Source organism: Saimiri boliviensis, chromosome Y (assembly GCF_048565385.1).
Source record: "Saimiri boliviensis isolate mSaiBol1 chromosome Y, mSaiBol1.pri, whole genome shotgun sequence".
Classification (NCBI taxonomy): domain Eukaryota; kingdom Metazoa; phylum Chordata; class Mammalia; order Primates; family Cebidae; genus Saimiri; species Saimiri boliviensis.
The window spans coordinates 22,217,330-22,245,224 of record NC_133471.1 but is presented as its reverse complement, the minus strand read 5'-3'; the positions used below and the strand labels follow the sequence as shown (position 1 = coordinate 22,245,224).

The following is a 27,895-nucleotide window of genomic DNA, read 5'->3' as shown; positions in this document are numbered from 1 at the left end:
GTAGGAATGTGTGTGTGTGCAGGAGTGTGTGCAGGAGTGTGTGTACAGGTGTGTGTGCAGGAGCATGTGTGCACATGTGTTTACAGTTATGTATGTAGGTGTGTACGCAGGAGTTTGTGTATGCAGGAATGTGTACAGGTGTGTGTACAGGAGTGTGGGTGCACATGTGTGTACAGATATGTATGTAGGTGTGTACGCAGGAATGTGTGTGAACAGGTGTGTGTGTGCAGGTGTGTGTGCAAGGGTCTGTGTGCACAAATGTATGCAGGAGGATGTGTGCAGCTCTGTGTACAGATGTATGCATGTGTGTGCAAAGGAGTGTGTATGCAGGTGTGTGTGCCGGTGTGTCTGTGTGTAGGCGTATGTAGAGATATGGATGCAGGTGTGCGTGCAGGTGTGTCTGTATGCTACCATGTGTAGAGATATGTAAGCCGGTGTGTGTGCGGATGTGTGTGCAGGTGTGTGCGCACGAGTGTGTGTGTGTGCACCTGTGTTTGCCGCTGTGTGTCTCTGTCTGCACATGTGTGTAAGACTCACACTTGAGCTGACCAACAAGCCGCTCTTTGGAGCGGAGGTCAGGAGCCAATGACCTCACCCACAATTACAGGTTTCCCAACCCTGTGAAATGAGGAAGCCAAGGCGGGAGGCGGGGAGCCCATTAGGAGGGAGAGGAGCGTGAAAGGAGGTGCCCAGGCCATTAGGAGTGAAAGGAGGTGCCCAGGCTGGAGTCCCCCCGAGAAGACGAGCAAAGCAGGGAGGGGAAGCGGGTGCCGTGGGGTAAGCTGCATTCTTTCATGTTCTCGCCTTTCACCATGTGGAGCCACCGGGGTCCGTGTTTCTGCTTCTGTCTGTCGGTGTCAAACAGAGACAGAAACACAAAATCAGATTGGAAACTTGCGTTGACATCAGCCAAAGTCAGCCCTAGCGATACTCGGCTATAAGCTGTGTTCTGCCTTCGTTATAAGCGGGTTAAAAAAAAAGTGGGGGTGAGGGAGGTGTTGGGGGACAGGGATTGGGCTTCTGTGAAGCTGTTTGCCAGGAATTCTCACTGATTTAAAGAGAAAAAAACACACACACACAATTGGGCCGGACGTGGTGGCTCACGCCTGTAATCTCAGTACTTTGGGAGGCCGAGGCAGGCAGATCACTGCAGGTCAGGGGTTCAAGACCAGCCTGGCCAAGGTGATGAAACCCTGTCTTTAAAAAAAAATCTTAAAAAAATAGAAAGGAAAAAGCAATTGATGAATGACTGTCTGTACATAGCTAAGTTGCAGGGAGTTGGCTCCAGCGTCTGGCGCGGTATTCTTAGGTGAATTCATAGCTGTTTGTGGCAACGGGAAGCAGTTTCCACAGATGAATGCAGGCTGGGTGCGGTCGCTCTCACCCGTAATCCCAGCACGCTGGTAGGCCAAGGTGAGGAGGATCATGAGGTCAGGAGTTCAAGACCAGCCTGGCCAACACGGTGACACCCCGTCTCTGCTAACGCCACGATAATTAGCCGGACGTGTGGCCAGGTGCCTGTAATCTCAGCGACTTGGTAGGCAAGATTATTAAGAAGGTAAAGGGGCCAGCCATGGTGGTTCACTCCTGTCATCCCAGCACTTTGGGAGGCAGAGGCAGGAGGATCGTGAGGTCAGGAGTTCGAAACCAGCCTGGCCAACATGGCAAAACCCTGCCTCTACTAAAAACACAAAAATTAGCCAGGCGCAGCGGTGGGCCCCTGTAGTCCTAGCTACTCGGGAGGCTGAGGCAGGAGAAACACTTGAACCCGGGAGGTGAAGGTCATGGTGACCTGGGTAACAAGAGCGAAACTGTGTCAAAAAAAAGACTATTAAAAAGAAATCACGGGGAGATGTGCTCCTCTTCAAGGGTTTGTGATAAAGGATTAATCTTTCTCATCACTATATTTCACATATTCTCGTGAATATTTGTACTTTCGTACAGGCGGGAGTCACGCTGTGTTTCCCGGGCTGGTCTTGAACTCCTGGGCTCAAGTTTTCTTCCTGCCTTGGCCTCCCAAAGTGCCGGGATTACCGGTGTGAGCCACCACACCCAGCCTCTGATTTTTTTTTTTCCCTTAACTCTTAACCTCAAGTGATCCACCCGCCTTCCAGGTTCAAGCGATTCTCCTGCCTCAGCCTCCAGAGTAGCTGGGATTACAGATGCCGGCCACACCTGGCTAATTTTCCTTTTCTATGTATTTTTTTTTTTTTTTTTTAGTAGAGACAGGTTTTTACTCTGTTTTCGAGACTGGTGTCGAACTGCTGACTTCCTGATCAGTCTGCCTTGGCCTCCCAAAGTGGTGGGATTCCAGCCGTCTGGACCAAACCAATGTATTTTGTTTTATATTTTTATGTTTTTTAAAAAAAATTTGTGATGAAGTTCCTCTTACAGCCCAGGCTGGAGTGCAATGGCGCGATCTCGGCCCACTGCAACCTCCGTCTCCCGGGTTCAAGTTACTCTCCTCCCTCGGCCTCCTGAGTAGCTGGGATTACAGGCATGCACCACCAGGCCCGGCTAATTTTATATTTTTAAATAGAAACAGGTCATGGTCAGCCATATTTGGAGAACTCAATTCACTCAATTGTTCGACACAGGCTTTTTCCTTGTAAAATGGTCTGTTCAGGTGTGGTGATATCTCAGTAGGCCAGGCACAGTGGCTCAGGCCTGTCATCCCAGCACTTTGGGAGGTTGAGGCTGCTGGATCACGTGAGGTCAGGGGTTCGAGACCAGCCTGGTCAACCTAGTGAAACTCCGTCTGTACTAAAAATACAAAGTACAAAAATTACCCGGGCATGGTGGATGCCTGTAATCCCAGCTACTCAGGAGGCTGAGGCGGGAGAATCGCTTGAACCCGGGAGGCGGAGGTTGCGGTGAGCTGAGATCAAGCCACTGCACTCCAGCCTGGGCGACAGAGCAAGACTCTGTCTCAAATAAAATAAAATAAAATAAAGTCTTCCTCTTCTTTTGTGCAGCAGATAATGAGATGACGGGGGAAAAAAAATAACAACAACAAAAAAAACCCACACCATTGTTTTCCTGGGCAGGTCAGTTTTATTGTTACTGAAATCGGAGGAAATGTTTTTCAGAGCTTGGTAATATCAAAGGGCTTTTTAATTTGAAATACTCCTTGTAGCACGGAGCCCTGTTTTGGGGTAAAATATTTTCATTTCCCGCACTCTCCGTCATCCTGGCTTTAAATCAGAGGAGGAAGCTCAGAGGCTTCTATTTTAGAATGAGCCAAAGTCAGTGGAAAGGGGAAGGGAAACCCGGTCTGGGAACATGAATAGAAGAAGAGGAAATTTGTAGGTGCTGCCTACAAAACCCAAAAACGTTGCATAATTTTCTGTTGGTAGAAAACGTTTTGCAAACCAGGAAGACCTTTCTGAGCCAGGTCTCAGTCCATTTAGAAAGTCTATTTTGCCGACGTTAAGGGCGTGTGGCTGGGGCACAGCCTCAGGAAATACCCATGACATTTTACTGCTATTATTTGAGACGGAGTCTCGCTCCATATTTATATATCTTATAAATATATTTAGATATATAAATATCTAAATATATTTATAAGATATATAAATATATAAATATACCATATATTTATAAATATATAAATATACCATATATTTATAAATATATAAATATACCATATATTTATAAATATATAAATATACCATATATTTATAAATATATAAATATACTATATATTTATAAATATATATATACCATATATTTATAAATATATATACTATATATTTATAAATATATAAATGTATACTATATATAGTATACTATATAGTATACATTTATATATTTAGATATTTATAAATATATAGTATATATATTTAGATATTTTTATAAATATATTTAGATATTTATAAATATATACCATATATAGTACACTATATATAGTGTATACATTTATATAAATATATAGTATATATATTTATATATTTATTATAGTATATATATTTATATATTTATAAATGTATAAAAACATAAATACATTTATATATAAATTTAAATATTTATAAATAATATTTTAAATATTTATAAATATTATTTATTCATTTATTTATTTATTATTACCATTCTTTTTGGGAAGGGGACAGAGATCTCAGCTCACTACCACCTCCGCCTCCAGGGTTCAAGCGATTCTCCTGCCTCAGCCTCCTGAGTAGCTGGGATGACAGGCGTGAGCCACCGCGCCCGGCTCAGAATGTGGGTGTCTGGGGTGCCTCAGGGGAGGCTGCCCAGAGCTGAGACAGTTGCAAGACCCAGAGGCAGGCACTGGGAAGATGAGTGCAGCCGTCCACATGAGGAAGCCGGCCACATGTCCACGTCAGGCGGGTGGCCGTGGGAGGTGGTGGAGGGGAAGAGGAACGCAGGTGTGGTCTGTCCGTTTTTACTTCCCGTTTGCACCCGGCGAGGTTCCTCTTAGAGAGGAATGCTCTGACAGACACGACCGTTTTTGTTTGTTTGTTTGTTTTTAGACGGTGTCTCTTTCTGTCACCCAGCGTGGAGTGCTGTGCTGTGACCTCGGCTCACTGCAACCTCCGCCGCCCAGTTTAAGAGCGTCTTCTTGACCGGGAGCTGTGGCTCACGCCTGTAATCCCAGCACTTTGGGAGGCCGAGATGGGTGGCTCACCTGAGGTCAGGAGTTCAAGACCAGCCTGGCCATCATGGTGAAACCCCATCTTTATTAAAAATAAAATAGAATAAAAAAATCATATTAAAAAACATGCCTGTCATCCCAGCACTTTGTGAGTGGATCAGAAGGTCAGGAGTTTGAAACCAGTCTGGCCACATTGGTGAAACCCTGACTGTACTGGAAATGCAAAAATTAGCCGGGCTTGGTGGCGGGTGCCTGTCATCCCAGCTACTTGGGAGGCAGAGGCAGGAGAATCACTTGAACCCAGGAGGCGGAGGCTGCAGTAAGCCGAGATCGCACCCCTGCACTCCAGCCTGGGCGACAGAGCGAGACTCTGTCTCAGAATAAATAGATAAAAATAAAAATACATAAAACAATAAGACACCCCTCCACGATACACACAGCATGCCTCTGCTGCCGTCAGGAGTTCAAGACCAGCCTTGCCATCTTGGTGAAAGCCCATCTTAAAAAAAAAGAGAGAGAGAGAGAGAGTCTTTTGCTTCACCCTCCAGAGTAGGCTCTGGAGTAACCGGGATTACAAGCGCCCTCTACCACACCTGGAATTTTTTTTTTTTTTTTTTTTTTTTTTTTGTATTTTTAGTAGGGGTGGGGTTTCGCCTTGTTGGCCAGGGTGGTCTGAAACTCCTAACCTCAGGGGATCCGCCTACCTCTCGGCCTCCCAAAGTGCTGAGATGACAGGTTTGAGCCAACACAACTGATTCCGGCTCTGTCACCCAGGCTGGAGTGCTGTGGTGCGATCTTGGCTGACTGCAACCTCCGCCTCCCAGGTTCAGGCAACTCTCCTGCCTCAGGCTCCTGAGTAGCTGGGATGACAGGTGTGCGCCATCACGCCTCGCTGATTTTTGTATTTCTAGTAGACATGGGGGTTTCACCATGTTGGGCAGGCTGGTCTCGAACTCCTGACCTCATGACTCACCTGCCTTGGCCTCCTTAGGGCTGGAATGAGAGGCGTGAGCCACCGCCCCCAGCCATATGCAATCTCTGAAAGTGAAGGTTTGCAGCAGGAACGTTAGGGGGGGCAGGCGGTTTCCACCAGGTTCAGAAATTACAAAGCGTTCCTATATGCTCTTTTCTCTTACACACACGTAAGCAGGAGCCACAGAGATGGTTCAGGCAGGTTGATATCGTGAGCCAATATTGATACCCTATTACTGATACTGACACATTAGTCTTTCTTTCTTTATTTTTTTAAAGACGGGGTTTCACCATGTTGGTCAGGCTGGTCCTGAACTCCCAACCTCAGGTGATCCGCCCGCCTTGGCCTCCAAAGTGCTTGGATGACAGGCGTGGGCCACCATGCCCAGCCCGTATTGACACATTATTACTAACTAAAGTGAGTAGCTAGTCACAGAGTTGACATGAGAATTCTCATTGTGCATTCCATGGATTTGAAGAAAACTGTAATGATAAGAGCCAAGTGCTCCCAGGACTTTGCGAGGCCTAGGCGGGCGGATCACCTGAGGTCAGGAGTTTGAGACCAGCCTGACCAACATGGAGAAACCCCGTCTCTCCTAAAAATACAAAACATTAGCCAGGTATGCTGGTGGACACCTGTAATTCTACCTACTGGGGAGGCTGAGCCAGGAGACTCGCTTGAACCCGGGGGGCGGAGGTTGTGGTGGGCCGAGATCGCACCACTGCACTCCAGCCTTGCAGACGAGAGTGAAAGTCCAAAAAAGAAAACAGTGTAATTATGTGAATTCACCGTTTGTAGGAACATCCAGAGTAGGTTTTCCTTCCCCTCCTCCCCCTCCCCCTCCCCCTCCTCGCCATTATTCTGTCTCCCACATGGGATCAGGATGTGGACATCTTTCGGGCCATTATTCTGCCTCCCACATGGGATCAGGACGGGGACATCCCTGGGGCTGTTATTCTGTCTCCCACATGAGATCAGGACAGGGACATCTTTGGGGCCATTATTCTGTCTCCCACATGGGATCAGGACGTGGACATCTTTGGGGTCATTATTCTGTCTCCCACGTGGGATCAGGACGTGGACATCTTTGGGGCCGTTATTCTGCCTCCCACATGGGATCAGGACGTGGACATCTTCGGGGTCATTATTCTGTCTCCCACGTGGGATCAGGACGTGGACATCTCTGGGGTCATGATTCTGTCTCCCACATGGGATCAGGACGTGGACATTTTTGGGGTCATTATTCTGTGTCCCACATGAGGATCAGGACGGGGACATCTTTGGGGCCGTTATTCTGTCTCCCACATGGGATCAGGACGGGGACATCTTTGGGGCCGTTATTCTGCCTCCCACATGAGGATCAGGACGGGGACATCTTTGGGGTCATGATTCTGTCTCTCACATGGGATCAGGATGTGGACATCTCTGGGGCCATTATTCTGTCTCCCACATGGGATCAGGACGGGGACATCTCTGGGGTCATGATTCTGTCTCCCACATGGGATCAGGACGTGGACATTTTTGGGGTCGTTATTCTGTGTCCCACATGAGGATCAGGACGTGGACATCTTTGGGGCCGTTATTCTGCCTCCCACATGGGATCAGGACGGGGACATCTTTGGGGCCGTTATTCTGCCTCCCACATGAGGATCAGGACGGGGACATCTTTGGGGTCATGATTCTGTCTCTCACATGGGATTAGGATGTGGACATCTTTGGGGCCGTTATTCTGCCTCCCACATGGGATCAGGACGGGGACATCTCTGGGAAGTTCCCTGGGGCCCCCTGCCCGGAGTGTCCTGGCGACGCCCGCTCCTCACCGTGTGACACTCTCTGTCCTGCATCCCCCTGCAGCTCTTCTCTCTGGTCAGCATGAAGGTCCCCCTGGTGCCAGCGCTTCTCCTCTGTGCGTGGCTGCGCGCTGCCGTCCTGCGGACCGCGGGGCACTCGGGTAAGTGCGGAAGCCCGTCTGCAGCTCCTCTGGCTGCGGCTTCGGTGTCCGGTGTCTGGAGACCTACCTGGATCGCTGCGTGCGTTTGCATTCGTGTGTCGCGTCGGTCAGGGACCCCGTAGGCAGCAGCCCACCCACCAGGGCGTGAGAGCGTCCCTGGCCTCACCTGCTTTCCTGAGTGCCTGTGTGCATGCCCAGCCGCCCGTTCTACAGACGAGAAAACAAAGGTCAGAGGCCTCCGTGGTTTCACCCAGCGACCATCCAGGGAGTCGTGGGGCCACGATCAGGACTCAGCTGTGCACGGAGCCAGAGGCTTTCTTCCTCCCTCCCGCCTTCCTCCCATCTCTCCCTCCGAATTTATTTCTTTTTTCCTTTTTTTCTTCCCTCTGTTTTTTGCTTCCACTGTGTTTTTCCTGCTCTCCCTTCCTTCCCTGTCTGTCTCTTTCTCTCTTTCCATTCTTTCTCTCATCCTCGGCCTCCTGCGTCAGCCTCCTGAGTAGCGGGGACTACGGGCACCTGCCACGACGCCCGGCTAATTCTTTTTTTAATTGTAGTAGACACAGGGTTTCACCACGTTGGCGAGGGTGGTCTTGATCTCGTGACCTCATGATCCCCCTGTCTCGGCCTCCCAAAGTACTGGGATTACAGGTGTGAGCCACCACGCCTGGCTGGATGGGAAGTTTCTATGTTGCTCAGGCTGGCCTCGAACTCCTAGGCTAACCTTACGCAGCCGGACAGCAGGCCCGAGCCAGTGAAGCTCCCGATTCTTCTTAATAATGGGTTGAACACGGGCTGAGTTTCAGCCAGCTGCAAAGGTGGGAGAGACCCCAGAAGTGAGCAGAGACCAGGCACCCTGAGGGGGACCCAAGGAAAATCCCCGAGCTCGGCCGGGCTGGAAAGCTGTGCATGGAAAGCAGAGCCGTGGAGGGGAGAGGTGCGAGGGCTTCCTTCAAAGATGGCTGCTCTGCGTGCAGAATTTCCCCCAGGGGCAGTGGGGTGCTTTGAGGATGTCGTCTGGACTTCTTGGACCTGCGAGGGCATGAAGCTCAGCTCCTCTGTCTCTGCTTCTCTCCCTCGGGTAAAGATTTTGGGGACTCAGGTGATTCCCCCGCCTTGGCCTCCCAACGTGCTGGGATGACCGGCCTGAGTCACGGCCCTCAGCCACAATCCATAATTTGGAACACGTGTTCTGAGCCCCGTCACTCCAGATAAAGCGCGTTTGCCTGTTCTCATTCAAATGGTTTTCTTTTTCTTTCTCTCTTTCTTTTTTTTTTTTTTTCTTTTTGAGACAGGGTGTCACTCTGTCACGGAGGCTGGAGTGCAGCGGCGTGATCTCAGCTCACTGCAGCCACGACTTTCTGGGATCAATGACCCTCCCACGTCAGCTTCCCACGTAGCTGGGACCACACACGTGCGCCACCATGCCAAGCTCATTTTGAATTTGTTTTTATTTTTGTTTTGTAGAGATGGGATCTTGCTGGGTTGCCCTGACTGGTCTCAACCTGCGGCGTTATGTTTTCGCCTCAGCCTCCCCACGTGCTGACATTACAGGCATCAGCCAGTGCACTTGGCCTTCAGATGGTTTTTCATTTTTATTTTTATTTTTAGACGGAAACTTGGTCTGTCGCCCAGGCTGGAGTGCAGTGGCGCAATCTCGGCTCACTGCAGCCTCCACTTCCTGGGTTCAAGGACTTCCCACCTCAGCCTCCCGAGTAGCTGGGATTACAGGTACCAGCCACTACGCCTGGCTAATTTTTCATATTTTTATGAGCGACAGGGTGTCGCCATGTTGCCCAGGCTGGTTTCAACTCCAGACCTCAAGTGATCCACCCACCTCACCCTCCCAAAGTGCTGGGATTACGGGTGTGAGCCACTGTGCCCAGCTAGTTTTTTATTAATTCTGCAGTAAACTTGTCCGTGTGGAGAATGAGCAAGCTGGGAAGATAGAGGAACCTAATTTAAAGAAGAAAACGTGTTTTTTTTTGTTTGTTTGTTTTTGTTTTAAGAAATGGGATCTTGCTATATTGCCCAGGCTGATCTCCACCTGCTGGGTTGAAGTCATCTTTTGGCCTCAGCTTCCCAAAATGCTGGGATGAGAGGCATGAGCCACTTTCCCCAGTGTTCATGTGTTTTCTTTGTGTTTGTTTGTTTTGAGACAGAGTCTTGCTCTGTCTCCCAGGCTGGGGTGCAGTGGCACGGTCTTGGCTCACTGCAAACTCCGCCTCTGGGTTCAAGCAATCCTCCTGCCTCAGCCTCCTGAGTAACTGGAATTGCAGACACCCGCCATCACGTCCGGCTAAGTTTGTGTTTTTAGTAGAGACGGGGTTTCACCATGTTGGCCAGGCTGGTCTGGAACTCCTGACCCTGCCCCACATGCACCTGCATGCACTGTAGACAGGAGGAGACCCTGCACCACCTCCACCTGCACCCAGTGTAGACAGATGGGACCCTGCCCCACATCCACCTGTACCCAGTGTAGACAGATGGGACCCTGCACCACCTCCACCTGCACCCAGTGTAGACAGGAGGAGACCCTGCCCCACCTCCACCTGCACCCAGTGTAGACAGATGGGACCCTGCACCACCTCCACCTGCACCCAGTGTAGACAGAAGGGGACCCTGCCCCACCTCCACCTGCACCCAGTGTAGACAGATGGGACCCTGCACCACCTCCACCTGCACCCAGTGTAGACAGATGGGACCCTGCCCCACATCCACCTGCACCCAGTGTAGACAGATGGGACCCTGCACCACCTCCACCTGCACTCAGTGTAGACAGGAGGGGATCCTGCCCCACCTCCACCTGCATCCAGTGTAGACAGATGGGACCCTGCACCACCTCCACCTGCACTCAGTGTAGACAGGAGGGGACCCTGCCCCACATCCACCTGCACCCAGTGTAGACAGGAGGGGATCCTGTCCCAAGGCCATAGGGCCTGTGTGGGTGGCTCAGCAGCTGTGGGTACAGGAAGACCAGAAACAGCCAGGGAGGTCGGAGCCGGAGGGAAGATGGACAAGGGACGAGATTTCTGAGGACGTGAGACGTCCTGGGGCCATGTTGGGGACAGAGGAAAGTGAACAGTCTCCAGCCCTGAACTTCACCTCCCAGAGCCGGGTGGGCAGAGCAAAAACGGGAGAGGCCGGGCACAGTGCCTCGCGGCTGGCATCCCAGAACTTTGGGAGGCCGAGGCGGGTGGGTCAGCTGAGGTCGGGAGTTCGAGACCAGCCTGACCCGCATGGAGAAACCCCCGTCTCTAAAAACAAAATGAGCCGGGCGTGGTGGTGCCGGGCGCCTGTGATCCCAGCTTGACTCAGGAGGCTGAGGCAGGAGAGTCGCTTGAACCCGGGAGGCGGAGGTTGCGGTGAGCCGAGATCGCGCCACGGCACTCCAGCCTGGGAGACAAGAATGAAACTCCGTCTCATTAAAAGAAGAAAAGAAAAGAAAAAAAAAAAAAAACAGGAAAAGAGGCAATTCTGAATTCGTTTCCTGCAGGTCGAACAACTGTGGCCCCAGCCTCCGGCCTCAACATCACGTTCGACTCCAGGACGATGATATTAAGCTGGAGCTGTAAAGACAACACCAGCCTCAGCAGGTGCATCTTAATACACAAAAAGGACGGACCCATCGAATACAGGGTGAGTCGGACGCGGCGTTCGCTGACTTAGAAGCCACGCGGCCAGCTGGCTGGGCACAGCGGCTCATGCCTGTGATCCCGGCACTTTGGAAAACCGAGGCAGGGGGGTCACCTGAGCTCAGGAGGTCAGGGTCAGCCTGGCCAACACGCTGAAACTCCATCTGTCTTTGTTTTTAAAGATGGGGTTTGACCACGTTGGGTAGCCTGGTCTCGAACTCCTGACCTCGTGATCCGCCCGCCTCGGCCTCCCAAAGTGCTGGATTAAAGGCGTGAGCCAGTGTGCTGTGCCTAATTTTTTTTTTCTTTTTTTTGCATGGCCAACATGGCAAAACTCTCTACTAAAAATACAACAATTAGCCGGGCGTGCTGGCGGGTGCCTGAAATCACAGCTACTCAGCAAGATGAGGCAGGAGAATCCCTTGAACCCGGGAGGCGGAGGTTGCAGTGAGCCGAGATCGCGCCACTGCACTCCAGCCTGGGCGACAAGAGCGAAATTCACTTTCAAAAACAAAAAGCAAAAACAAAAACACACAAAACAAACAAAGAAGTGGGGGCGGGGGCGGGAAGGGACCCAAACCCAAGTGTGATATTTGGCGTTATTTCATGCCCAGGACCTCACGGGGACCACGGACGCCCTTCTGGCTTGTGTCGCGATGCGTCTGGGTCTGTGGAGGATTTTTTTTTTTTTTTTTGAGATGGAGTCTCACAGTGTCACCCAGGCTGGAGTGCCGTGGTGTGATCTCGGCTCACTGCAACCTCCGCCTCCCGGGTTCCACCGATTCTCCTGCCTCAGCCTCCGGAGTAGCTGGGAGTACAGGTGCGTGCCACCACGCCCGGCTAATTTTGGTATTTGTGGTAGAGACGGGATTTCAGCTTGTTGGCCAGGCTGGTCTTGAACTCCTGATCTCTGGTGGTCTGCCTGCTTCGGCCTCCCAAAGTGCTGGGGTGACAGGCATGAAGCACCCCAGCCTGCCTCAGTCTGATATTATAAACATTGCTCGATTATGACATTCATTTTCCACCGGCCAGCTGGTATTTGGGGTATCCCCTGAGAGTCCTCGGAGGAGGTATAGGGGATGATCTCACGGAGGGAGGCAGGTGGGTGTCTCTGAATCTGGTTGGAAACCAGCACCATGGAGAGCAGAGGAGACGCAAATCCGTTTCCTCATCTGCTCTGACGCACTCCAACTTCTCAGCTCAGGAACAAACAATGTTTCTGCACGTTTCGTGAGGTCACTCTCCACGGAGGAGTCACTTTCGAGGTGCACGTGCAGACCAGCCAAGGAGAATTTCAAGAAAAAATGCCTTATCCCAATTCCGGTAAGGAAGACGCTGCAGGAATCTCTTCACAGCATCCCTCACCCTTCGAAGCCGCACCCAAGACCATCAGATTAAATCCCATTTAACTCTTTTTTTTTTTTTTGAGCTGGAGTCTGGCTCTGTCCCCCAAGGCTGGAGCAGTGGAGTGATCTGAGCTCACTGCAACCTCCACCTCCGGGGTTCAAGCCACTCTCCTGCCTCAGCCTCCGGAGTAGCTGGGATGACAGGCACCTGCCACCACAGCCGAGTTTTTGCATTTTTCATTTTTTATTCTTGAGACACAGTTTCATTCTTGTTACCCAGGCTGGAGTTCCATGGCACCATCTCAGCTCAATGCAACTTCCACTTCCTGGGTTCAAGGGACTCTCCTGCCTCAGCCTCCCTAGTAGCTAACATTACAGGTGCCCGCCACCACGCCAGGCTACATTTTTGTATTTTTAGTACACAGAGGGTTTCTCCATGTTGGTCAGGCTGCTGTTGAACTCCCGACCTCAGGTAATCGACCCACCTCGGCCTCCCAAAGTGCTGGGATTTCAGGTGTGAGCCACTGCGCCCGGCCAATTTTTTGTGTTTTTAGTAGACGCGGGGTTTCACCATGTTGGCCAGGCTGGTCTTGAACTCCTGACCTCAGGTGATCCGTCCATCGCAGCCTCCCAAAGTGCTGGGGTGACAGGCGTGAGCCGTCGCTCCCGACCCCGTTTAACTCTTGAGTGAAAAGTGTTTTGTTTCTGCCTGTCCCCAGGTAGGGAGGGTTCCGCTGCCCGGAATTTCTCCTGCTTCATCTACAACGCGGATTTCATGAACTGTAGCTGGGCACGGGGTCCGACCGCCCCCTGCGATGTCCAGTATTCTTTGTCCATACGAGACTCCAAGTGAGTGTTCACCTTGTGTGAGGAATTATGAGGGAGGCAGGGATGGGGGAAAGTCCTGCTGTTCATTTCTTCGACTTTTTCTTTCTTTGAGACAGAGTCTCGCTCTGTTGCCCGGGCCGGAGTGCAGGGGTGCGATCTCGGCTCACCGCAGCCTCCGCCTCCCGGGTTCAAGCGATCCTCCTGCCTCAGCCTCCCGAGTAGCGGGGATGACAGGTGCCCGCCACCACGCCCGGCTAATTTTTTTTTTTTTGAAAAGCATTCAAAATATTTAATGAGACGAGATACAAAATCGTATGTCTGCTGATAATAGCTGTGCACAATTATAATACATGTGATCAAAGAGTAAACAGGAATCTGAGAAACAAAAAACAGATTTTGAGAGGATTCTCAGTGCGCTTTCCTGCATTTTACATTTCTATATTGTTACTAAAGTATTGTTTGCACAGTAAACCCTCATCTTTTAAAATTTTTGTTTCAGCTCGATGAACCTGGCGGGTCTTTTTTTTTTAATTGCATTTTAGGTTTTGGGGTACATGTCTAATTTTTATATTTTCAGTAGAGACGGGGTTTCACCATCTTGGCCGGGCTGGCCTCGAACTCCTGACCTCAAGTGATCTGTCCCCCTCGCCTCTCAAAGCACCGGGATGACAGGCATGAGCCACCGCGCCCGGGTTGATCTTTGTATTTTTATTCGAGACGGGAGTTTCGCCACGTAGGGCAGGCTGGCCTGGAACTCCTGACCTCGTGGTTGGACCACGTCGGCCGCTCAAAGTGCGGAGGTGACAAGTGTGAGCCACCACGCCTGGCCTGTTGTTCTGATCTGTGTCTGTTTTCTGTTTCCATTTCGTGGGTTTATTTCTGGTTTCTTTGTGGGTTTGTGTTTTTGGTCTGTTTGATTTTCCTCCCTGCTCTCTGAACACTCTGTCATCCTTCAGGGGAAGGCGGGAGATTCCGTGTCCTTATTACACGCAGGACGCGGGAACCCACGTGGGGTGTCACCTGAACAACCTGAGCGGATTAACCTCCCGCAATTACTTCCTGGTTACCGGGACCAGCCGAGAAGTCGGGATCCAGTTCTTCGATTCACTTTTGGACGTCAACAAAATAGGTGAGAATAACCTGTTTGCAGAAATGCTGACCAAAAAACAAGAGACAGAATAAAACAGACGATTTCCGGTTGTTTACAGGTGAGACGGAATTTGCCTTAAAATCTGTGTAACTTTAAAATACAATAAAATAAAATATTTCAATTCAATTATTTAATGTAATTTAATTTAATATAAATAAAATCAAATGTTGTTTTATTCGATTTAAAATAAAATAAAAACAAAGTAATTGGAGCACTTTGGGAGGCCGAGGCGGGCGGATCACCTGAGGTTGGGAGTTCGAGACCAGCCTGAGCCACATGGAGAAACCGAGTCTGTAATAAAAGCACAAAATCATCCGGGCGTGGTGGCGGGCGCCTGTGATCCCACCTGTCTGAGAGGCTGAGGCTGGAGAATGGCTTGAATCTGAGAGGTGGAGGTCGCAGTGAGACGAGATCACCCCACTGTCCGCCTCCGTCTCTCCCTGTCTGCCCTCATTCCTTCCTCCCGTTCCTTCTCCTTCCCTCCATTCCTCCTCCCTCCGTCTCCCCCTTGCTTCCTTCCTCACCAGCACCTTCCCCATGCCCAGGCCCCGCTCCAGGCTGGCGTGTTGAGGGTGGCCCCCCACACCCACACTCTGTCCTCTTCCCAAGCCCGCTGCACCCCACCCACGGCCTCTTTCATCCCCTGGACACCCCCGGCCTCTTTCGGCCCCGGACGCTCGCCCAGCCCGTCCCCAGCTCCCCCCCGGGGTCCTGCTCCCGTGGGCGTCTCTGCTGTGCCGGGCACCTGCCTGGCCGTCCTGCCCGGCTCCCACGGCCTCCCGTTCCGTGGCTGTTGATGATCGATGCGCCTCCGGGGTTCAAGCAATTCTCCTTCCTCAGCCTCCCAAGCAGGTAACGTTTTGTGTTTTTAGCAGAGACGGGGTTTCACCGTGTTGGCCAGGCTGGTCTCGAACTCCTGACCTCGGGTGACGCGCCCGCCTCGGCCGCCCAAAGTGCCGGGATCACAGGCGTGAGCCACTTTGTCTGGGAGGGGGTGGGCGGGCGTGGGGGCCCCGGGTTCGCGGGTGAGTCCGGCACCCTCGTTACAGAACGCTTCGACCCGCCCGGCAACATCACGGTGACCTGCAACAAGACGCAGTGTGTGGTGCGGTGGAGACAGCCCAGGACGCGCCAGCGCCGGCACTTCCTGGAGTTCCGCTACCAGCTGCACGTGTGCAGACAGGTGGGTGCCAGCACTGGGGGCCCAGTGTAGACAGGAGGGGGCCCAGTGTAGACAGGAGGGGACACAGTGTAGACAGGAGGGGGCCCAGTGTAGACAGGAGGGGACCCAGTGTGGACAGGAGGGGGCCCAGTGTAGACAGGAGGGGGCCCACTGTAGACAGGAGGGGACCCAGTGTAGACAGGAGGGGGCCCAGTGTAGACAGGAGGGGGCCCAGTGTAGACAGGAGGGGACACCGTGTGGACAGGAGGGGGCCCAGTGTAGACAGGAGGGGGCCCACTGTAGACAGGAGGGGACACAGTGTAGACAGGACGGGGCCCAGTGTAGACAGGACGGGACACAGTATAGACAGGAGGGGGCCAAGTGTAGACAGGAGGAGACCCTGCCCCTCCTTCACCTGCACCCAGTGTAGACAGATGGGACCCTGCCCCACCTCCACCTGCACCCAGTGTAGACAGGAGGGGACCCTGCCCCGCATGCACCTGCACCCAGCATAGATAGGAGGGGACCCCGACCCACCTCCACCTGTACCCAGTGTAGACAGGAGGAACCCTGGCCCATCTCCACCTGCACCCAGTGTAGACAGGAGGAGACGCTGCCCCACCTCCACCTGCACCCAGTGTAGACAGAAGGGGACCCTGCCCCACCTCTACCTGCATCCAGTGTAGACAGATGGGACCCTGCCCCACCTCCACCTGCACCCAGTGTAGACACATGGGACCCTGCCCCACCTCCACCTGCATCCAGTGTAGACAGATGGGACCCTGCCCCACCTCCACCTGCACCCAGTGTAGACAGATGGGACCCTGCAACACCTCCACCTGCACTCAGTGTAGACAAGAGGGGACCCTATCCCAAGGCCATAGGGCCTGCGTGGGTGGGTCAGCAGCTGTGGGTACAGGAAGACCACTGGCAGGTCGGGATTCTGTGTTTGCAGCTCCTCACCTGTGTGTCCTGTGGATTTGGGGTTTGTGGAGGGAGCGAAGCCTGCAGGGACTCAGGACACTTACCCATTCGGTGCCCACACAGAGGGACAGCGTGTGAAGTGGGTTAGAAACTTCACACTCAGGACCGGGGCTGTCTACACTGGGTGTGGATGGACAGGGGACAGGATCTCCTTTTGTGGACATGGGGTTGAGCTGGATGTGGGGACGTGCCGTCTGAAGTGGGTTAGAACCTCGAACACTGAGCCTTGTGTTCTGTGTGGTTTCCTTCCAGAACTCTCAACCTGACACTGAAAACACACTGGTGAGTGACACCTCGGACCATTCCCCCGACCCCTAGCATAACCCCAGAGCCCCTGTAGACAACCCGCGGTTCAACCCCGAATCCTGGAGTCACCACAGCTAGCATAACGGCACAGTCCCTGCCCAGCACCCCACACAACGTATACTCCCTAACACCACCCACATGACCCACCCTCCCTAACACCACCCACATCACCCACCCTCCCTAACACCACCCACATGACCCACCCTCCCTAACACCACCCACATGACCCACCCTCCCTAACACCACCCACATGACCCACCCTCCCTAACACCACCCACATGACCCACCCTCCCTAACACCACCCACATGACCCACCCTCCCTAACACCACCCACATCACCCACCCTCCCTAACACCACCCACATCACCCACCCTCCCTAACACCACCCACATGACCCACCCTCCCTAACACCACCCACATGACCCACCCTCCCTAACACCACCCACATCACCCACCCTCCCTAACACCACCCACATGACCCACGCTCCCTAACACCACCCACATGACCCACCCTCCCTAACACCACCCACATCACCCACCCTCCCTAACACCACCCACATCACCCACCCTCCCTAACACCACCCACATCACCCACCCTCCCTAACACCACCCACATCACCCACCCTCCCTAACACCACCCACATGACCCACCCTCCCTAACACCACCCACATCACCCACCCTCCCTAACACCACCCACATGACCCACCCTCCCTAACACCACCCACATGACCCACGCTCCCTAACACCACCCACATGACCCACCCTCCCTAACACCACCCACATGACCCACCCTCCCTAACACCACCCACATGACCCACCCTCCCTAACACCACCCACATGACCCACCCTCCCTAACACCACCCACATGACCCACCCTCCCTAACACCACCCACATGACCCACCCTCCCTAACACCACCCACATGACCCACCCTCCCTAACACCACCCACATGACCCACGCTCCCTAACACCACCCACATGACCCACGCTCCCTAACACCACCCACATGACCCACCCTCCCTAACACCACCCACATGACCCACCCTCCCTAACACCACCCACATGACCCACCCTCCCTAACACCACCCACATGACCCACCCTCCCTAACACCACCCACATGACCCACGCTCCCTAACACCACCCACATCACCCACGCTCCCTAACACCACCCACATGACCCACCCTCCCTAACACCACCCACATGACCCACCCTCCCTAACACCACCCACATGACCCACCCTCCCTAACACCACCCACATGACCCACCCTCCCTAACACCACCCACATGACCCACCCTCCCTAACACCACCCACATGACCCACGCTCCCTAACACCACCCACATGACCCACCCTCCCTAACACCACCCACATGACCCACCCTCCCTAACACCACCCACATCACCCACCCTCCCTAACACCACCCACATGACCCACCCTCCCTAACACCACCCACATGACCCACCCTCCCTAACACCACCCACATGACCCACCCTCCCTAACACCACCCACATGACCCACCCTCCCTAACACCACCCACATGACCCACCCTCCCTAACACCACCCACATGACCCACCCTCCCTAACACCACCCACATGACCCACCCTCCCTAACACCACCCACATCACCCACGCTCCCTAACACCACCCACATCACCCACCCTCCCTAACACCACCCACATCACCCACGCTCCCTAACACCACCCACATGACCCACCCTCCCTAACACCACCCACATCACCCACCCTCCCTAACACCACCCACATCACCCACCCTCCCTAACACCACCCACATCACCCACCCTCCCTAACACCACCCACATGACCCACGCTCCCTAACACCACCCACATCACCCACCCTCCCTAACACCACCCACATCACCCACCCTCCATAACACCACCCACATCACCCACCCTCCCTAACACCACCCACATGACCCACCCTCCCTAACACCACCCACATCACCCACCCTCCCTAACACCACCCACATGACCCACGCTCCCTAACACCACCCACATCACCCACCCTCCCTAACACCACCCACATCACCCACGCTCCCTAACACCACCCACATCACCCACGCTCCCTAACACCACCCACATCACCCACGCTCCCTAACACCACCCACATGACCCACCCTCCCTAACACCACCCACATCACCCACCCTCCCTAACACCACCCACATGACCCACGCTCCCTAACACCACCCACATCACCCACCCTCCCTAACACCACCCACATCACCCACGCTCCCTAACACCACCCACATGACCCACCCTACCTAACACCACCCACATCACCCACCCTCCCTAACACCACCCACATGACCCACCCTCCCTAACACCACCCACATGACCCACCCTCCCTAACACCACCCACATCACCCACGCTCCCTAACACCACCCACATGACCCACCCTACCTAACACCACCCACATCACCCACCCTCCCTAACACCACCCACATGACCCACCCTCCCTAACACCACCCACATGACCCACCCTCCCTAACACCACCCACATCACCCACGCTCCCTAACACCACCCACATGACCCACCCTACCTAACACCACCCACATCACCCACCCTCCCTAACACCACCCACATCACCCACCCTCCCTAACACCACCCACATGACCCACCCTCCCTAACACCACCCACATCACCCACGCTCCCTAACACCACCCACATGACCCACCCTCCCTAACACCACCCACATCACCCACCCTCCCTAACACCACCCACATCACCCACCCTCCCTAACACCACCCACATGACCCACCCTCCCTAACACCACCCACATGACCCACCCTCCCTAACACCACCCACATGACCCACGCTCCCTAACACCACCCACATCACCCACGCTCCCTAACACCACCCACATGACCCACCCTACCTAACACCACCCACATCACCCACCCTCCCTAACACCACCCACATCACCCACCCTCCCTAACACCACCCACATGACCCACCCTCCCTAACACCACCCACATCACCCACGCTCCCTAACACCACCCACATGACCCACCCTCCCTAACACCACCCACATCACCCACCCTCCCTAACACCACCCACATCACCCACCCTCCCTAACACCACCCACATGACCCACCCTCCCTAACACCACCCACATGACCCACCCTCCCTAACACCACCCACATGACCCACGCTCCCTAACACCACCCACATCACCCACCCTCCCTAACACCACCCACATGACCCACCCTCCCTAACACCACCCACATCACCCACGCTCCCTAACACCACCCACATGACCCACCCTCCCTAACACCACCCACATCACCCACCCTCCCTAACACCACCCACATCACCCACGCTCCCTAACACCACCCACATGACCCACCCTCCCTAACACCACCCACATCACCCACCCTCCCTAACACCACCCACATCACCCACCCTCCCTAACACCACCCACATGACCCACCCTCCCTAACACCACCCACATCACCCACCCTCCCTAACACCACCCACATCACCCACCCTCCCTAACACCACCCACATCACCCACCCTCCCTAACACCACCCACATCACCCACCCTACCTAACACCACCCACATCACCCACCCTCCCTAACACCACCCACATGACCCACCCTCCCTAACACCACCCACATGACCCACCCTACCTAACACCACCCACATCACCCACCCTCCCTAACACCACCCACATCACCCACCCTACCTAACACCACCCACATCACCCACACTCCCTAACACCACCCACAGGACCCACATGGTGAAATCCCGTCTCTACTAAAAATACAAAAAATTAGCTGGGCATGGTGGCGCGTGCCTGTAATCCCAGCTACTCGGGAGGCTGAGGCAGGAGAATTGCTTGAACCCAGGAGGCGGAGGTTGCGGTGAGCCGAGATCGCGCCATTGCACTCCAGCCTGGGTAACGAGTGAAACTCCGTCTCAAAAAAAAAAAAAAATAAAAATATAAAATAAATAAAAATAAAAATAAAATAACAAAATAAATAAAATAAAATAATAAAATATAAAATAAATAAAATATAACATAAAATATGAAATATAAAATAAAATGGAATCGGATAGAACAGAAATCATCTAGGTTTTCCCAGAGGATGTCCCATCTAAATACTAACCAGGCTTAACTCTGCTTCCGATCAGACCAGGTGCATTCAGAGTGGTAGAAAAAATTGGAAAGCTGGGTGAGGTGACTCCGCCTGTAATCCCAGCACTTTGGGGGTTGAGGCAGTCCAATTGCCTGAGGTCAGAAGTTTGAGACCAGCCTGGCCTATATAGCGAAACCCCATGTCTAGTAAAAATACAAAAATTAGCCGTACGTGGTGGTGGGCGCCTGTAGTCCCAGCTACTCAGGAGGCAGAAGCAGGAGAATTGCCTGAACCCAGGAGGCGGAGGTTGCCGTGAGCAGAGATCACACCACTGCACTACAGCCTGGGCAACAAGAGGGAAACTCCGTCTCAAAAAAGAAACAGAAAAAAAGTAGAAAAAAAATGTAAAAGACAAAGCAATGGAAGAAAGACAAGGTTTTCCTCCATGCAGAAGACAGTTCTCTTAACATCCCTTGAAAAACTTTGTCTTGAAGTTTCTTGAAGGTTTTCAAGAGAACCCTGTGTTTAAAAAAGAAAAAGATTTTTGTATTTTTAGGCCGGGTGTGGTGGCTCAGGCCTGTCATCCAAGCACTTTGGACGCCAAGGCGGGCGGATCACCTGAGGTCGGAAGTTCAAGACCAACCTGACCAACATGGTGAAACCCCGTCTTTAAAAAAAAAAGAAAAGAAAAAAGGAAAACAAACCTTTCTCTCTTTACTCCAAAGATTACCGTTCAGGGTGGCTTGGATAATAGGTATAACCTTCCAAGCTCCGAGCCCCGAGCGAAGCGTACGGTGAAGATGAGAACCGCTGACTTCCGCATTCTGACCTGGGGTCCCTGGAGCAGGCCCACTGAATTTGGTAAGCCCTGGGGCGTGCTGCCTGGAGGTAGGGGACATTTGTGCCGTCTGTCACCACCTTGAAGGCAGATTAGACATCGGCTACCCCGTCCCGGGTGCTGAGATTTGATCGAGAGTATCCGTAAAGGTTGGGCGCAGCAGCTCACGCCTGTAACCCCAGCACCTTGGAAGACTGAGGCGGGTGGATCATGAGATCAGGAGTTGGAGACCAGCCTAGCCCACAAGGTGAAACCCCGTCTCTACTAAAAACACAAAAATTAGCCGGGTGTGATGGCGGGCACCTGTCATCCCAGCCACTTGGCGGGCCGAGGCAGGAGACCCGCTTGAACCCGGGAGGCAGAGGTTGCAGAGACCCGAGATCATGCCACAGCACTCCAGCCTGGGCAACAGAGCAAGACTCTGTGTCAGAAAGACAGAGAGAGAGAATATGGCTAGGAATACTGTCATGCCCTCTTATTATTTCCTTTTATATAGAGACGGGCTTTCACCATGTTGGCCAGGCTGGTCTCGAACTCCTGACCTCAGATGATCTGCCCACCTTGGCCTCTCAAAGTGCTGGGATTACAGGTGTGAGCCACTGCGCTGGCCTATTTTTTTTTTTTTTTTTGAGGTGGAATTCCTGACTGTCCCCCACCCAGGCTGGAGCAGAGTGGGAAAATCTCAGCTCCCTGCAGCCTCCGTCTCCCATGTTCTGGCGATTCTCCTGCCTCAGCCTCCCGAGTAGCTGGGATGACAGGCGTCCGCCACCGCCATGCCCGGCTGATTTTACATTTTTAGTAGAGACCGAATTTCTCCATGTTGTTCAGGCTGGTCTCGAACTCGTGACCCCAAGTGAGCTGCCCGCCCCGGCCTCCCAAAGCTCTGGATGTGAGCCACCGCGCCTGGCCCATGGTGAAGCTTGTTTTGTTTTATTTTATTATGGACTCTGTCACCCAGGAAGTGGCATGATCTCGGCTCAGTGCAACCTCCACCTCCCGGGTTCAAGCGATCCTCCTGCCTCAGCCTCCCGAGTAGCTGGGATTCCAGGAGCACTGTCATGAACACCATAACCAGCTAACTTTTGTATTTTTAGTAGACACAGGGTTTTTCCATGTTGGCCAGGCTGGTCTTGAACTCCTGACCTCGTGATCCACCCACCTCGGCTTCCCAAAGTGCTGGGATTACAGGCATGAGCCACTGCACCCCCTCCCGCCCCCCCCAAAAAAAAAGAAAAAAGAAAGTTAATTTCCTTTCCCACGTCCATCAGCGATTCACGGCAGGTGCATTCCTGTGTCTCTCTAGGGTCTGATGACGGACAGACCAGCTCCGTGCACATCTATGTGCTCTTGGTCCTCGGGACCCTGGTGTGCGCCCTGTTCCTCGGCTTCCTGTTTCAAAGGTAATCCCTGAAACACCTTGGCACCCCCCAGGCACACAGGCCGTCGTGGTGGGGGGGGCGGCACTTTCTCCAGAGTGTGTCTGTGTTTCTCAGGAACACAAAGACAGCCTGCAAAGGTCGTTCCTGGTCCCGTCACCCATCCGGGAATACGGAGAACTTACTGGGGACGCCACGCTTTTGCGGGACGTGAGATCCCCCTGGCCCCCACAGAGCTGAGCTGTGGGCACAGAGGTGGTGCCTTCATGCCCTGTGTGTCTTCTGCTCTAGGGGACGGTGCTTCCTGGCTCTCTCAGCTCCTGCGTCAGCCTCCTGAGTAGCTGGGTTGACACTCACCCGCCACCACACCCCACTAATTTTTTGTAGTTTTAGTAGAGACGGCGTTTCATCATGTTGGTGAGGCTGGTCTCGATCTCCGACCTCAGCTGATCCTCCCGCCTCGGCCTCCCACAGTGCTGGGATGACAGGCCTGAGCCACCACTCCTGGCCAAGATTTTCATCCCTTGGTGATTCTCAGTGACGTTGTTTTGGGTCGTTGAACTCAGCATCCTGAGGAAGGCACTCTGACGGCCTGGGGCGCCCTTCACACTTCCTCTCTGTCCCTCAGGTGTGTCCAGATGCAACGACTCTTCCCCCCAGTTCCAAAAATCAAAGACAAACTCAACGATGAGAATCAGGTGGAGGACCAGGTAGGTAGGGGTGGGCGGAGCGGACAGCTGGGATGGAAAGCCAGGGAACGCGGACACGGGGACACGGGTTCTGAGTGTCAGCCGCCCTGCTTCTCCACCAGCTGGGACTTCAGCGTCACCACGGGGTGTGGCTGGAATCTGTATCCAGCTCCTGGACCTTCCACCTGGGTTCGGGTCAGGGTGTCGTCAGGTCGAGGTCAGCGTTTTCTCTGTGAGCTCCATCAGGAGAAACTGAGGCGGGTGGTGGTCAAGAAAAGGAGGAGAAGAAGGTAGACTGGTCTGGGTGCGGTGGCTCATGCCCCTAATCCCAGCACTTTGGAGCCTGAGGCGGCTGGATCACCTGAAGTCAGGGGTTTGAGACCAGCCTGGCCAACACGGTGAAACCCCGTCTCTACTAAAAATACAAAGTTAGCTGGGCGTGGTGGCGGGCGCCTGTAATCTCAGCTACTCGGGAGGCTGAGGCAGGAGGATGGCTTGAACCCAGAAGGCGGAGGTTGCGGTGAGCCGAGATCATGCCACTGCACTCCAGCCTGCGCAACAGAGTGAGAGTCTGTCTCAAAACAAAAGCAAACAACCTCTTCTCCAGAAAACCTCAGCTTTTACCATTTAGACCTTTGACTGATTAGATGAGGCCCACATTTTCCTCTTTAGAACTTTCAGCTGATTAGATGCGGCCCACCCTCATCCCTTAGCCCTTCTACTGATTAGATGCGGCCCACCCTCCCCCTTGGATCTTCAGCTGATTAGATGCGGCCCACCCTCCCCCTTGGCTTTTCAGCTGATTAGATGCAGCCCACCCTCCCCCTTGGATCTTCAGCTGATTAGATGCGGCCCACCTGCATCCTCGGCCATCTGTCATTCTGTTACCTTCCACCCCCACGCTAGCTTCCTCCCCGGATCCCGCTTTCCACTGACTCCCAGGGGTCCCCCACCTAGCCCAAGGCAACCCTGTTCATCGCCAACCATGAGATCACACAGGTGCATGCGTCTCAGATCTTCACCCCAGGAAAAACACCACCCCACGACTGGGCGCTGTGGCTCACGCCTGTCGTCCCAGCACTTTGTGAGGCCGAGGTGGGGGAATCACCTTGAGGTCAGGAGTTCAAGACCAGCCTGGCCAACAGACTGAAATGCCATCTCTACTGAAAATACGAAAGTTACCCGGGTACGGTGGTGGGCGTCTGTCATCCCAGCTACTTGGGAGGCTGAGGCAGGAGGATCGCTTGAACCCGGGAGGTGGAGGCTGCAGTGATCCTCCTTTTTTTTTCAGATCATCTGGGAGGAATTCCCGGCAGAGGAAGGGAAGGTGTACCGCGAAGAGATATTGACGGTGAAAGAAGTTGCATGAGGCTCAGAGGGTGTGGAAAGAGCAGCACGTCTCCGTCCCCAAGACATTCAGAAACTGTATTTTCGTTCATGGTGCTGTCAACCTTAATGTCATTTTCTGTGGTTTTGTTTTGTTTTGTCTTTGAGACGGAGTTGAGGTCTGTCCCCCAGGCTGAAGGGCAGTGGCGCAATCTCAGCCCACCCCACCGCAACCTCCGCCCCCCGGGTTCCAGCCATTCTCCGGCCTCAGCCTCCCGAGTAGCTGGGATGACAGGCACCCACCACCACGCCTGGCTAATTTTTGTATTTTTAGTAGAGACGGGGTTTCACCATGTTGGCCAGGCTGCTCTCGAACTCCTGACTTCTGGATCCACCCGCCTCGGCCTCCCGAAGTGCTGGCATGCAGGCGTGAGCCAATGCGCCCGGCATATATTTTTATTTAAAAATAAGATGCTTGTGGCCAGGCATGCTGGCTCACGCCTGCAATCCCAGCACGTTGGGAGGCCAAGGCAGGTGGATCCCCTGGGGTCAGGAGTTCGAGACCAGCCTGGCCAACACGGTGAAACCTCGTCTCTCCTAAAAATACAAAAATCAGCCAGGCGTGGTGGCGGGCGCCTGTCATCCCAGCTACTCAGGAGGCTGAGGCAGGAGAATCTCTTGAACCCGAGGTATGGAGGTTGCAGTGAATCGAGCTCACGCCCCTGCACTCCAGCGTGGGCGACAGAGCAAAACTCCATCTCAAAAAAAAGGGCACGCAGAGACAGGTCCTTAATATGACAGAGGTTCCCCGAAGGCAATGGAGGTCAGGCCTCCCCTACGTCCTCTGCCAGCCAAGGACCATCTCCAAGGGATGCATAACAGAGACCTTCACTCCTTTTTCACGCCTAAACTGGAGAAGATGGTTTATAAGATGCTTTCAGGTGGGATTCGCACTGGGGGGACGGGGGGCTAGAGGATCCCCTGTGTGGGATCAGGTCTGTGCAGCTGGAGGAAGGGAGGGAAGCAGGAAAGATTCCATCGCGAGGCTGGGTGCGGTGAAAACATATCTCAAAAATAAATTAAATAAATATATATATATATGGTAGCCGGGCATGGTGGCTCACCTGTCATCCCAGCAGTTTGGGAGGCAGAGGCGGGCGGATCACCTGAGGTCGGGAGTTCGAGACCAGCCTGAGCAACATGAGAAACCCTGTCTTAAAAAAAAAGTACATGATATAGGTAGATGACAGAATGACAGATAGGTGATTGATGGATGATAATTGGTAGAGGACAGATGAAAAATGATTAAGTGAAGAAGTGACAGATGGATACGTCATAGATGATTGACTCATGTGATTGATGACTGAGGGATGATTGATAGGTGATTATTGGTAGATGACAGATGAAAAATGATAAATGAAGAAGTGACAGATGGATACGTTATAGGTGATTGACTACTTGATTGATGACTGAGGGATGATTGATAGGTGATAATTGGTAGGCGACAGATGAAAAATGATAAATGAAGAAGTGACAGATGGATACATAATACATGATTGACTAGTTGATTGATGACTGATGGATGATTGATAGGTGATAATTGGTAGAAGGCAGATGAAAAATATATATGATAGATGAACAGAGGATAGAAATACGGGCGATGGAACGTAGTTAGACAGGTGATTGATGCATATTTGATAAATACACGATGGATGAACTTTATTTTATTTTAGCATTTTATTTTGTTTGTTTTATGAGATGGAGTCTCATTCTGTGGCCCAGGCTGGAGTTCCGTGGCAGGATCTCAGCTCACTGCAACCTCCGCCTCCCGGGTTCAAGCAATTGTCCTGCCTTAGCCTCCAGGGCAGCTGGGATTATAGGTGCCCGCCACCACCCCAGCCAGTTCGTAATGTTTTTGGTAGAGATGGGGTTTCTCCATGTTGGCCAGGCTGGTCTCGAACTCCTGACCTCAAGGGATCCGCCCACGTCAGCTGTCCCAACGTGGAGGGATTACAGGGGTGAGCCACCTCACGAGGCATTGATGGGTGAATTTTAGATACATGAAGACACAGACAGATAGATAGATAGATAGATAGATAGATAGATAGATATGTAGATAGAGAAATAGGTAGTTAGGTAGATACATAGATAGATAGATGATAGGTAGATAGATGATAGATACATAATAGACAGATTATAGATAGATAGGTAGAATCAGGTAGATGATAGATAGATACATGATAGGTAGATAGGTGATAGATAGTTAGAGGGATGGACAGATGGATAGATAGATTGGATGGATGGATGGATGGATGAACAGACAGGTAGCTAGCTAGATACATAGATAGACAGATAAATAGATAGGTAGGTAGAATCAGATAGGTGATAGATTAGATAGATAGATGATAGATAGAATCAGACAGATGATAGATGATAGGTAGATAGATGATACGTAGATAGATGGATGGACAGATGGATGGATAGATAGATAGATAGATAGATAGATAGATAGATAGATAGACCAGTAGAATCAGATAGGTGATAGATAGATGATTGATAGATAGATAGATAGATAGATAGACCAGTAGAATCAGATAGGTGATAGATAGATGATAGATAG

General features: G+C 52.7%; 1 protein-coding gene across 1 annotated transcript; it reads left to right on the top strand.

Annotated features, from left to right (window-relative positions):
- Window positions 1–670: 670 nt before the first annotated feature.
- On the top strand, window positions 671–25,402 carry CSF2RA (colony stimulating factor 2 receptor subunit alpha). The gene is made up of 12 exons (XM_039463501.2): window positions 671–777; window positions 7,440–7,536; window positions 11,030–11,172; window positions 12,368–12,491; window positions 13,234–13,363; window positions 14,299–14,471; window positions 15,542–15,675; window positions 16,891–16,920; window positions 21,772–21,907; window positions 23,188–23,284; window positions 23,889–23,970; window positions 25,241–25,402. Exons 2-12 carry the CDS (start codon window positions 7,458–7,460, stop codon window positions 25,316–25,318), a joined length of 1,206 nt encoding a protein of 401 aa, XP_039319435.1. The 5' UTR covers window positions 671–777; window positions 7,440–7,457; the 3' UTR covers window positions 25,319–25,402.
- Window positions 25,403–27,895: the final 2,493 nt, after the last annotated feature.